Source organism: Choloepus didactylus, chromosome 6 (genome assembly GCF_015220235.1).
Source record: "Choloepus didactylus isolate mChoDid1 chromosome 6, mChoDid1.pri, whole genome shotgun sequence".
NCBI classification, from domain to species: domain Eukaryota; kingdom Metazoa; phylum Chordata; class Mammalia; order Pilosa; family Megalonychidae; genus Choloepus; species Choloepus didactylus.
The window spans coordinates 14,182,627-14,195,176 of NC_051312.1; the positions used below are offsets into that span (position 1 = coordinate 14,182,627).

Genomic DNA, 12,550 nt, shown 5'->3' on the forward strand with positions numbered 1-12,550 from the left:
TGGGTCTTCTGTCTTTTTGATTTTGTCAGTCTAGCTAGGGGCTTGTCAATCTTGTTGATCTTCTCAAAGAACCAACTTTTGGTGATATTTATCCTCTCTATTGTTTTTTTGTTCTCTATGTCATTTATTTCTGCTTTAATCCTTATTATTTCTTTTCTTCTACTTGGTTTAGGATTGGTTTGCTGTTCATTTTCTAGCTTCTTCAGTTGATCCATTAGTTCTTTGATTTTGGCTCTTTCTTCCTTTTTAATATATGCGTTTAGTGCTATAAATTTCCCCCTCAGCACTGCTTTTGCTGCATCCCATAGGTTTTGGTATGTTGTGTTCTCATTTTCATTCGTCTCTATATATTTAGCAATTTCTCTTGCTATTTCTTCTTTAACCCACTGATTGTTTAGGAGTGTGTTGTTTAACCTCCAGGTATTTGTGAATTTTCTAAATCTCTGATGGTTATTGACTTCTAATTGTATTCCATTGTGGTCAGAGAATGTGCTTTGAATAATTTCAATCTTTTTAAATTTATTGAGGCTTGTTTTATGTCCCAGCATATGATCTATTCTGGAGAAAGTTCCGTGAGCACTAGAAAAGTATGTGTATCCTGGTGATTTGGGATATAATGTCCTGTATATGTCTGTTAAATCTAATTCATTTATCAGATTGTTTAGGTTTTCAATTTCCTTATTGGTCTGTCTGGTTGATCTATCTATAGGAGAGAGTGATGTGTTGAAGTCTCCCACAATTATTGTGGAAACATCAATTGCTTCCTTTAGTTTTGCCAGTGTTTCTCTCATGTATTTTGTGGCACCTTGATTGGGTGCATAGACATTTATGATTGTTGTTTCTTCTTGTTGAATTGCCCCTTTTATTAGTATGTAGTGGCCTTCTTTGTCTCTCAAAACATCCCTGCATTTAAAGTCTATTTTATCTGAGATTAATATTGCTACACCTGCTTTCTTTTGGCTGTAGCTTGCATGAAATATTTTTTTCCATCCTTTCACTTTCAGTTTCTTTGTGTCCCTGTGTCTAAGATGAGTCTCTTGTATGCAACATATTGATGGTTCATTTTTTTTGATCCATTCTGCGAATCTATATCTTTTAATTGGGGAGTTTAATCCATTTACATTCAACATTATAACCGTGAAGGCATTTCTTAAATCAGCCATCTTATCCCTTGGTTTATGTTTGTCATATTTTTCCCCTCTGCCTATTAATATCCTTTATTGTACCCATACTGAATCTCTTTAGTACTGAACCTTTCTCCAAGTCTCTCTGTCCTTTCTTTGTTTCTCTGTCTGTAGGGCTCCCTTGAGTATCTCCAGTAGGGCAGGTCTCTTGTTAGCAAATTCTCTCAGCATTTGTTTGTCTGTGAAAAATTTAAGCTCTCCCTCAAATTTGAAGGAGAGCTTTGCTGGATAAAGTATTCTTGGCTGGAAATTTTTCTCACTCAGAATTTTAAATATATCGTGCCACTGCCTTCTTGCCTCCATGGTGGCTGCTGAGTAGTCACTACTTAGTCTTATGCTGTTTCCTTTGTATGTGGTGAATTGCTTTTCTCTTGCTGCTTTCAGAACTTGCTCCTTCTCTTCTGTGTTTGACAGTGTGATCAGAATATGTCTCGGAGTGGGTTTATTTGCATTTATTCTATTTGGAGTTCGCTGAGCATTTATGATTTGTGTATTTATGTTGTTTAGAAGATTTGGGAAGTTTTCCCCAACAATTTCTTTGAATACTCTTCCTAGACCTTTATCCTTTTCTTCCCCTTCTGGAACACCAATGAGTCTTATATTCGGATGTTTCATATTATCTATCATATCCCTGAGGTCCATTTCGATTTTTTCAATTTTCTTCCCCATTCTTTCTTTTATGCTTTCATTTTCCATTCTGTCATCTTCCAGGTCATTGATTCGTTGTTCAGCTTCCTCTAGTCTTGTACTATGAGTGTCCAGAATCTTTTTAATTTGGTGAACAGTTTCTTTAATTTCCATAAGATCATCCATTTTTTTATTTAGTCTTGCAATGTCTTCTTTATGCTCTTCTAGGGTCTTCTTGATATCCTTTGTATCCCGTACTATGGTCTCATTGTTCATCTTTAGTTCTTTGAGTAGCTGCTCTAGGTGCTGTGTCTCTTCTGATCTTTTGATTTGGGTGCTTGGGCTTGGGTTATCCGTATCGTCTGGTTTTTTCATATGCTTTATAATTTTCTGTTGTTTTTGACCTCTTGGCATTTGCTGAACTTGATAGGGTTCTTTTAGGATTTGTAGACCAATTGAAGTCCTTATCTCTAATTTATCAGATCTACAGCTTCGTGGAGTACACTTTCTCTAACTAACCAGCAGGTGGCGTCCACGAGCCACCTGTTCTCCACAAGCCAGTTCTCCCTTGCTTAGCCTTTTTGGTGAGTGGAGGAGTGAGTCTTGTGGGGTCCAATTGGTGTACCAAGCTTGCGTGTGTAGTTGGTTTTGCCTGCCCTGTATATGGGGCATGTTTCTGGGCAGTCAGGGAGAGGGGGTGGCTCTAACAATCAAATCTCCCTGGTGATCCTAGAGTTTTAAAGCTGCTGCAATAGTCTAATCCTTCAGTTCAGTCCTGCCACAGTTTGTCTCTGCCACTGACCCACAAGTCCTTGGTATTGGCGTGTTGCTCCTGAGACTTGCAAGTGGGCCCCTCTTCCAGGCTGTGCACCCTGGGTCCTCTGTTGAGGGATGACTGTGCTATGTCACAGGTGAGTGCCGTCCCCCCAGGGCAGTTCTGGGCTGCTGGGCTGTGTAGGGAGGCTCCCAGTCTGCTGAAATGATGGCTGAATGGGGCTTTGTTAATTCACACTGCTCCACCTTCCCAACTCTGGGACAATTAGCTGAGGTTGCAGGGAAGGCTAATGTCCACACCCAGTTTTGTGGTGTGTGCCTTTTATTTGAAGCGCTTCCGTCACACTGGGTTGTCTGGGGCAGCTCTGGGCTATGGGGCTGGCGATGGGCAGGAGTGTTTCCTGTCCACCAGGATGATGGCTGTGAGCGGACACCCCCCTTTTCTTGGGAAGTTGTGGTGTTTAGTTAATTTTCTCAGCCACTGGATTATTGCCTTTTGTCTCAGAGCTCTCTTAGTTCTGCTCTTGTCTTGACCCGCCCAAATTGCAAATCTTTGAAGCTTTCTGTATTGGGATTCTTAGAGTAATTGTTTTAGAAAAAGAAAAAAGGATTAAAAAAAAGGGCCCTCCTCAGAGATCTAATGGGTTATTGAAATGCTAAGAGACAAGCAATTAGGGCCATTAAGGAAAGGTCCACAGGGCAGAGAGATCAGCTTTTCTTTGGGATTTGCATATGAGCCTCAGGGCCTGAGCTCTGCCCTTCCTATTTCTATGTTCACCAGAACTCCAAAAATCCTCCGCTTTTATTTTGGAGTTTTTCGTGTTGTTTTTTTCTATGCCTGTCTCCTCTCTGCTGGGCTGGCTGCTCTCAGATTCTCTGGTGTCTGGTCTCCGTCTATCTATGGTTGGAGTTTGGATCAGCAGAATGAGTTTCCGATAAGGGCTGCCACTGCAGTTCTCCCTTCTCCTTCCCGGAGCTGACAGCCCCTCCTCCCACGGGACTGAGCCTGGCAGGGAGGGGCGCGGGTCCCCTGGCCGCAAAAACTTACAGATTTCGCTGATCTCAGCAGTTCCACATTTTCATGAGTGTTGTATGAAGTATGCCCAAAGTCAGATTGCTCTGTGGTGTCCAGTCCACAGCAGTTCCTGGCTTTCTACCTACTTTCCTGGAGGAGTAACTAAAACATACAGCTCACCAGTCCACCATCTTGCCCCCCACCGAATAGTTGCCTTTTGATGATTTTTTAAAAACATAACAGCTTTGTGGAGAAGACAATTCACACACCATACACTCCACACATTTCAAGCGTACAATAGGATGGTTTTTAGTACCTTCACACGGTTGTTGATGATTTTTAAGTGTAATCATTCAAGTTCTTTCTTTGGTGCTTGAGACCATCCGTCTCCTCCTGATCAGACCTTTCTCTTTGATAATCTTTCTTCTTTTGCTTCTCCACTTACCCTTTTCTCTTTGCTCCTCCTTCTTCCCTTACGTGTCAAGGCCTTACGATGTGTCAGGCTCTTTGCTGAGAGTTTTCCTGCCCGTTTCATTCAAGGCTGTGAGGTCCTTATTATGCCTGGAGCTGTCACATGACTTACCCAAGGTCACCCAGAAAATTCCTGGCAGTGCTGCTTTGGTGAACTGCCTCCCTTCGTTCCTGGGGGCAGGAGCCGTCATGTTCTTTCCAGGTGCACCGAGGCCCTCGGAGGATGAAGCTTGGGCATCTGTACCCAGTACAGCTCATCCCAGAGCTACCTCAGCCATGGGGAGAACCACTGTGTACCTTGTTTTCCCCACCTTTCTCTCTCATCTAGATTTCCGGTTTCCTCTGGAAGGACGGCAGGGCCTCTCCCCACCCAGAGATGTGGCATTCAGCAAAGCTGCCCAGAGCCCCCGTGAAGACACCGAGGCCCCTTCCGGTCCTGCCAACTGTAGCACCTGCCCTGGTCCCCTGACAACGTCACCTCAAAGGCCAGCGCTCCGTCTCCTCCAGCTCCTCCTGAGAAAGAACTTGTCTAACATGCAGACTTTTTCCACAAGCCCACCAGGAGCCCAGGCCCCACCCTCACCCCCTTTGGGGCCAGGGGGCACTTTCCCAGGGGGGCCTGGGGCTTCCCAGCACCCTCAGCCCTCATCGGGAGCCTCCACTCTACCTCCAACCTCCCCAGGGGTTCCTTGGCCTCCTCCTGCTGCTCTGGAGACCCCCTCCTCAGCTTCCGAGGCCCGGACAGCATCCAGCTGGCCCTCCCTGCCTGCCACCGTCCTGGTTGAAGCTTCAGCGCTTTCCACGATGGTCCCCAGGCCCTCAGGGACCCCCATCACCCCTCTCAGGCCTCACAGACTCTCTCCTGCCCCCTCCAGACTCGCTGCAGCTCTTGCACCCACCACCAGCCCCACCTCTCAGAAGCCTGCAATGGGTACCTCAGGAGAGGGAGAGTCTACCTTGTAAGTGGGTCTCAATTTCAAGATGGTGCCTGGAAGATTCTGGACAGAGAAAACTCTGCCAGTGGCCCAGGGAGCAAGCCGAGTCACTCTGGGGGCAAATCCGGCTGCTGACACCAAGGCTCATTCCTGCAGGGCTCTCGGTAGGAATGGACAATCCCACCTGGACTGGACACAGCCTTGTTCCCAAGCAGCATTTGGAGCGTGGGGTGAGGATTCAGCAAAGGATGTTCTCCATGTTCAGTGTCCTGGACCACACAGTCGGCTTGTTTTTCCTGGGAAAGCTGGAGGCTGCTGAGCCCTCCTCTCTTGGAGCAGCAGAGTCAGGCAGGGCCTGGGGATCCACTGGGACAGGCCACCAGGCCTCACTCATCCTTACCTGAGGTTTTCTGATTAAAGGTCATCTCGGTTCCCCCAAGCTGCTCTGCTCCTTCACTCCTGGCCTGTGGGAAGGTGGGAAAACCCCACCCCAAGCCCTTGGGTGGTAAACTAGCTCCCCGCCTCAACCCCTCAGCCTCGGAGAAGACCTTGCTTGGGACCCAGGAGGAGATCTCCAAATCCTGCATCAAGCTGGGGCTGGGTGGGTGGATGGGTGGGGTGGAGGTGGGCATGTGTGAGCACCTGGTGGCCTCTCGGCATTGGGAGGCATTTCAGGTAAGGAGGTAAGAGATGGAGAGATGGCTCTGCAGGTTGGCTTTTCTGGGAAGGGATGTCTCAGGTGGAGATGGCAGGTGGGAAGTTTATTAGTGTGTGCTCTGGATTGTCACCTGCCCCAAGGCCTCAGCCAACCCCCTCTGGGAGCTCTGAGGCTCGGTTGGCCTTTCTGAGTTGTCCGACCAAGGGACAGGGCTTTGGGCTCCCCTGTTGACACTGATTCAAACTGGGCAGCCTCAGGAAGGGGGCATAACTTTGGGTGAGGCAGGTCTCTTCAGCCAGGAAGGCTGGGACTGGGCAGGGCAGCACCATTTCCCTGACAGATGAAAAGTGGACAGTGCTCTCCATTAATGGAGAAGATGAATCTCGATCGGGGACATGAGATGAGGCTGGAAGATGTCAGATTACCAGTTGGCTACACCGGAAACCATGAGGGCTGCAGAATGAGCTCCAGCCCCTGGAGCACAGGCCCTTTCAACATTTGCAACCTCCTCTTAGCCCTCCTCTGATCTGCTGCTCACCATAAATCCCAGGGTCAAGTGTCTGCAGGGGTTTTCTGTCTGCAAAGGCCTTATGGGAGTATCCAGCCCTGATACGGTGTCCTAGTGGGATCCTAACTTGAGGACTGGTTATGAATCCAGAGTGAGGACCATGGAGACCATAGACTTTAGATGCAAAGGACTTAAGAGACTATTTCACCCAGGAAGACAGAAAGGGTGGTAGCTAAGAGCAAGGTTTGAGCTGCTGGAAGACCCAGGCTTGCACCCTCCCTATTTCCTGACCAGCCGTGGGATCTTGGGTCTCTGCTCCCTCATTTGTACAAGGGGGATAATAATAGTCCTGACTCAGAGTTGTGATGACGACGTGTGACAATGCCTCCACAAGCCTCCGTGGTTTGTTCTTGGCCATACCCACCCCCCACCCCCACCCTGAGCTTCCCACAGCCCACCCCACTTCCTGCTGCCACGTGAGATCTAATTTCAGGGTGAGAGTGTGGAAAGGTGACTGCCTCCCGGTTGTGACTTCACAAGCAAGCCCAGCTAGCAGTGTGTCAGCGGCTAAATACCAGTGCCGATTGCTCATAACTATCCCTCCATTCAATATGTTCTTTTTTCTTTTTTTTTCCCAATATGTTTTTTAAAAAGTTTTTATTTTGAACTATTTTCAAACTTGCAGGATAGTTTACCAAAAATAATACAACCCCCCTGTTCCAGTTTGCTAATGCTGTGGATTTGCAAAACACCAGAAATAGACTGGCTTTTATAAAGGGGGTTTATTTGGTTACAAAGTTACAGACTTAAGGCCATAAAGTATCCAAGGTAAGGCATCAAAACTGGGTACCTTTGCTGGAGAAAGGCCATTGGCATCTGGAAAACCTCTGTTAGCTGGGAAGGCATGTGGCTGGCATCTGCTTGCTCCCAGGTTGCATTTCAAAATGGCATTCTTCAAGATGTCTGCATCAGCTTCCAACAGCAGTCTTCAAACCGTCTCTCATCTGCAGCTCCTCTCTCAGCTCCTGTGTGTTCTTCAAAGTGTCCCTCTTGGTGTAGCAAGCTTGCTCTTTCTGTCTGAGCTTATATAGTGCTCTAGTAAGCTAATCAAGGCCCATGCTGAATGGGCAGGGCCACACCTCTGTGGAAATTATCCAGTGAAAGATCTCTCCCACAGGTGAGTGATCTCATACAGAGAACTCCAACATACCCTACCCTCCAGATACCCAGATCCACCAATTTTGACATTTTGCAACATTTACCCTCCCTCCATCCCTCCCTTCCTTTCTTCCATTGTCTTATCTTCAAGTATTCTGATTCTTTCTTCTGCCAGCTCCAATTTGCTATTGAACCCCTCTAGGGAATTTTCAGTTTGTGTTATTGTGGTCTTCATTCTGTTTGGTTCCTTTTCATAATTTCCATCTCTCTATTGATATTATCTTTGTGTCCATCCTTGTTTTTCTTATTTCTTTAAGTTCTTTGCTTTGCCTGGGCCATCATTTTCGTTTTTTTTTTTTTTTTTTTTTTTGTATGTTTTGTAACTTTTTGTTGAAACCTGGACATGTTGCTGGAATTTAGACTCTGAAGTGTTTGTTTCTTAAGCTGTGTCCAGCTAGTGTTATGATAGAGCTTTCTGTGAATTGTAGGAGCTAACAAAAAAAAAAAAAAAAAAAAAAAGAAAGAAAACACCTTTCCCAGTCTTTGCAGCTTGATCTGTGAGAGTGTTCTCCTTCGGGGCTTATCCATACAATGAGTTTAGAGAATAGCCCCAGGACAAAGTGTAGGGCCTCCCTGATCCTTTGTGCTCAGGCATGTATCTTGTCTTGGGCATGTGCATTTGTGTCCCCAGAAATTCTGCCATTTCCATGGATAGGAATGTCCCTTCTTCCCTAGGAAACAGTTTCCTCATGGTCATTGTCACTGCACTGTCTGTCCTACAGCCAGCAATCCCTCGCCCCAACCAGCACGACTTGATTGCTGTCCCACAGTGTTCTGCAGGAGAGCTCTGTGTGCCGCCTGCTACATGCAGGGCAAGTTCTGGGGTGGTGAGTCCCTCACGCCACCACCAGACAGATTGGGCCAGACGTACGTGTTCCCAGTATGAGCACGAGGGTTGCTCCACTCCTTTCAGAACCGGGACCAGGGATGGAACCAGCCTGGGCACACAAGACTCTACTGCTTTTAAGTAGTCTTTTTCTTGATTCAACACTTGCCCTGTTACTGCAGTCCTTTAACTGGTTTCTGGAGCTTTTAGAGAGAAATTTCTGCCAGTTTCTGGTTGTTCAAACTTCTGTGTGGGGGACAGAGCCCTGAAGTGTCTCACTCCATCACCTTGATCAGGCTATCAATGCTTTTAAATACTAATCTCCCACCCCCATAGCATGTGAATAAATGATTTTCATTTTGAATATTAAAAAAGGGGGTTGGGGGAAAGGGAAGAGGAACATTTGTGACCATTTCCCTGAGTTGGTTCAAGTATAAAAATGTGCCTATCTAGACACCCCCTGCCTGCATCCCAATCCATTTTACAGCTGAGGAAACAGAGGCTGGGAGAAGCTAGAATGTTCTGAGGCTGTACATACTCGAGTGCTGAGCTGGGAGCACGGCCCCTGTCTTCTGACCCCGAGTCGGGGCTTTTTCCCTTCACATCTCACTTGGCTTGGGCTCTTCGGAGACACAGTTGACTGCCACTGTTTGTGCTGGGTGCTACAACCACAGGATTTTAAAGCAGACCTGAAGACAGGATGTGGGTACCAGTCAGTGATCTGAGAGGGGACCCCAGGAAGCACAGCGAGGGTGTGGGTGGCTGCCACTCAGGCTCACTGGGGGTGGGGGGACGTTGGAGCCATGGCCCTTGCTGGGTGACGGTTGCACCTGGGCTGCTGGCCCTCCTGCATGGCCGGCTGGCCTCACCCAAGGACTGAGCCTGCTTCCTACCCCCTTCCCAGCCACAAGAAAGTTCTAGGGAATGAGCTGCAGGAGCTGCTGGTAGTGGACCTCCAGGCTGGGCTGGGGACGCTCCCTGGGGCAGTGACAGCATCTTCCACAGTAAACACAGTCCCTTCTCAGGGCCCCTGGAGGGCTTGGAGCTGTCCTCTTCCCCCTCGGGTGGGCACTGTCATTGTGACATTTTGGAAGGGCGTCAGTGGAATCCAATTTGGTAAGAACATGTTCTGTCCTGAATAAGCCCTGGTGTGCACGGCTCCAGCCCCAAGGGGGGCTGGCACCAGGAGGCTAGAGGACCACTTAGAGACCCTGGCTGGGCAAAAGCAGTGCACTTTTGCACTGGGCTGGGCTGGTCTGAATTTTCACGCACCCGGGCTCCACCAAGCAAGAGGGTGTTGGTTCTTGGGTGAATACACCTTCATTTCCCTTTCCCTAGATTTCTGTATTTAGGGTTCTGAGAAGCTATAGGATGGGGGAGGCCTGTTCCATATAGTATCAGTTTCACTGGTGTTGGAAAGTTCCAGAAGGGCCCGACGATCAGACCCTTTTCAAGAGACCTGCTATTGGAGGTTGTCAGATGAACAGGTCTAAAGTTAAATCACAAAGGTATCCAATTAGGATAAACTTTCAGACATTTAAAAATACTTTTACTTAACTTACTTTGAACGTGTAGTACATCCTCATCATTAAAAATTAAAAAATGTCAAATTGTATTCAGTGACCCATCTCCCTCTGCCCCTGTCTTTTCCTCTCCACGGTGACCACTTCTTGGGTGTCCTTCGTGCATACGCAAGCAAAGATTCTTTTTTCCTTTCCTGATAATCCAAACACAGCATAGTATAGGCCTCGTTTTTTACGCTTAATGTATTTTCAAGATCTTTCCATCTCAGTGCCGAGAGAGCATACACATTTTTTTCTTTTTACAGCTGCTTAGTGGCTTTTGCACCAGTTGATGTACCACAGTTGTTTAAGCATCTCTATGGATGGACATTTGGAGCGTTTCAAATCGTGCTGTTACAAATGACGCTACAAAGAATACCCTGGTACTTACATCATTTTGCACATGCACAACTGTATCTTTAAAATAAATTCCCAGAAGTGAATTACTGGGCCGCAGTTCTATGCATTTCTAATTTTCATAGATATTGCCAACTCACCTTCCTTAGGGAATATACCAATTTATACTCCCACCAGCAAAGGGCGAGAATCATCGTCCGGGAAGGTTTGGGTTTCATAGATGAGTGGAGCAGAGACCTGTGAGATTAAAATAACACTCCTGGACAAGTGTGAATGAGAAGAATGGACTGAGCTCTGCTCAGACCCCCAGAGGCTCTCAGGAAATGGAGAAGGATGAACAAAGGAATGTGAATCCATCTTATCTTTTGGAGCAAAGTGGAAAGTATCAGGTTGGATGTGTTGGCATGGGAACCTCTCTAGGTTCTGTCTGGGTCCAGGAATCCCTGGGTGATGGAACGGAAGAAGAGCTGGGAGACAGGCTGACCTGCAGCTGCTGGGGCTGAGAAGGGGGGAAAGGAAGGATAGAGTGAGGGGTGGGAGGAAGGAGAGGGTCCGGGAGGACCCCACCTGTATCCCTGGAGCCTAGCACATGGCTTGGCTCCTCGCAGGTGTTTGGGAAATATCAACAAAACCAGTGACGGCAAAGAAGCCCAGAAATGGCGAGCTTCCTCCCTTAGAAACTCAAGAAATCCACCTGCCCGCCCCGTGGCCAAATGTGAGCTGGAACATCAGCAGGAGCGGGAGCTGACCCATCTGCTGTCTTTCGCAGGCCTTAGATCAAATCTGCTCTCTCCTCCCATCTTAGTTGTTTCCTTTTAAAAAGTCACCTCTAATTAATCACTCATTTGACTGATATTTATTGTGCACCAGGTACGTGCTGCTGGGGCTCCAACCATAAACAAAATGATTGCAGTCCCTGCCCTTGTGGGTCAGAAACAAATGCTCACATAAACGTGTAATTACAGGTTGTGCCAAGTGCAGGAAAGGCTCCAGGAAGGAGCTGTCATGGTGAGGAGGTCAACACGAGGCAGGGAAGGTACCAGAGTCCACAGCCTGCAGGGTCTGGAAGCCACACGAAAGATCTGTTGTTTTGTTCTAAGTGCAGTTGGAAGGCATTAATTAGAGATTTTAAACAAGGGAGGGATGTGATCAAATGTATGTTTCAAAACGATTGCTCAGTGATGGAGAGTGAGTTAGAGTGGGGAGGGTGGCACCGGGGAGGCCTGGGGCACTGGATGTAGTACTCACCCCAACCCTTCCTAGAGCCCGGTGTCTTATTATTTGTGAGTGATAAATTGCAAATCGGGGGTGGGGGGCAATGTAGTAAGAGGTTTTTTAAAGCTGGCTTGATCTGGGAACCCCCAAATCATTCCATCTTAGCAGGGAGGCCCAACTCCAGCCCTTGGACCAGTGTCTCCAGTGGACAGCTGGAGATGCAGCTCTCGGCAGAGCCAGGAGGTGTGGGAAGTTTTCCAATGTGTCCTGAGGAGCACAGGACTGTAATAGGTTTATGAGCAAGAGAGGAACTGGGATCCAGCTAAACTGAGTTAAAGTGAATCAGGTGGCTTTGCAGTAGGACTTCTCAAAGCCTTTGATGGGGAAATGTGCCTTGTGAACCTCCAAGAAGGGTCTAGAATGTAGCATGTTCCATACTTATCTTGAAACTTTGTTTTCATTGACCATTTTGCTGCCAAACCCATTCTGAGGAATACTGTTCTAAATAATTCCTGTTTGCCCCTCTAGGGCATGTATGCTAACGAGCAAGCTCAGTCCTCTTTCTCACAACCTCTACTCAGAGACGTGGGAAACCCTCCTCTTTAAATCACAGATGGGGAAACAGATCCTTTAAGCCTCTTGCACCAGGGCCCTCCACTGTCGACCTCAATCAGCCAACTAATCACAAAGAGCAGCCTGAGAGATTGTGGCTGTCAGCTTCGGTCACACCCCTGCCCATGTTTTATGGACAACCCCACCTCGTCCTGCCTATTTAAGAATGTCACCATCAGTGGCCACCTCTCCAGAAGGGGCTTTGGGAGAAATAAGAAGTTGACCTTCTCAATGGAGAGCTTTGACTGCCTGTTCTATGGGGAGACAATGGGCCCAGCCTTTCTCACCCCTAAGTGTTCCCAGGCAGCTCCCAGCAGGACCTCCCGAGGCCCACTCCTCTTCCCAGCTCTATTATGAAGTGTCTGCTGTCAGGGTCACTCTTTAAGGTGTTGTCCAAGTGGACGTGGCCTTTTCCGTTCCCCTGCCCCGATGTTCTGACCCCGGGGACCTAAGGCGAGGCGCCAATGAAGAGAAGCAACTCCATGAAACATGTTTCGGCAGGTTATATTTTAATGCTACATTATTGGTGGGATAGGGAACAGGGACAAGGATCCACATCATGATCCCATAGGAAGGACAATCAGGAGA

At 47.6% G+C, this 12,550-nt stretch overlaps 1 protein-coding gene across 5 annotated transcripts in view; it reads left to right on the forward strand.

The window, feature by feature from the left end:
• The window catches only part of VWCE (von Willebrand factor C and EGF domains), a 35,956-nt gene extending 30,519 nt beyond the window's left edge, over positions 1–5,437 (forward strand). For all 5 annotated transcript variants that reach the window (XM_037838257.1, XM_037838252.1, XM_037838253.1 and 2 more), the window contains one exon: positions 4,400–5,437. In XM_037838257.1, coding sequence (XP_037694185.1) covers positions 4,400–5,034 — 635 coding nt within the window. In that variant the 3' untranslated portion in view covers positions 5,035–5,437. The remainder of the gene's footprint in view (positions 1–4,399) is intronic.
• Positions 5,438–12,550: the final 7,113 nt, after the last annotated feature.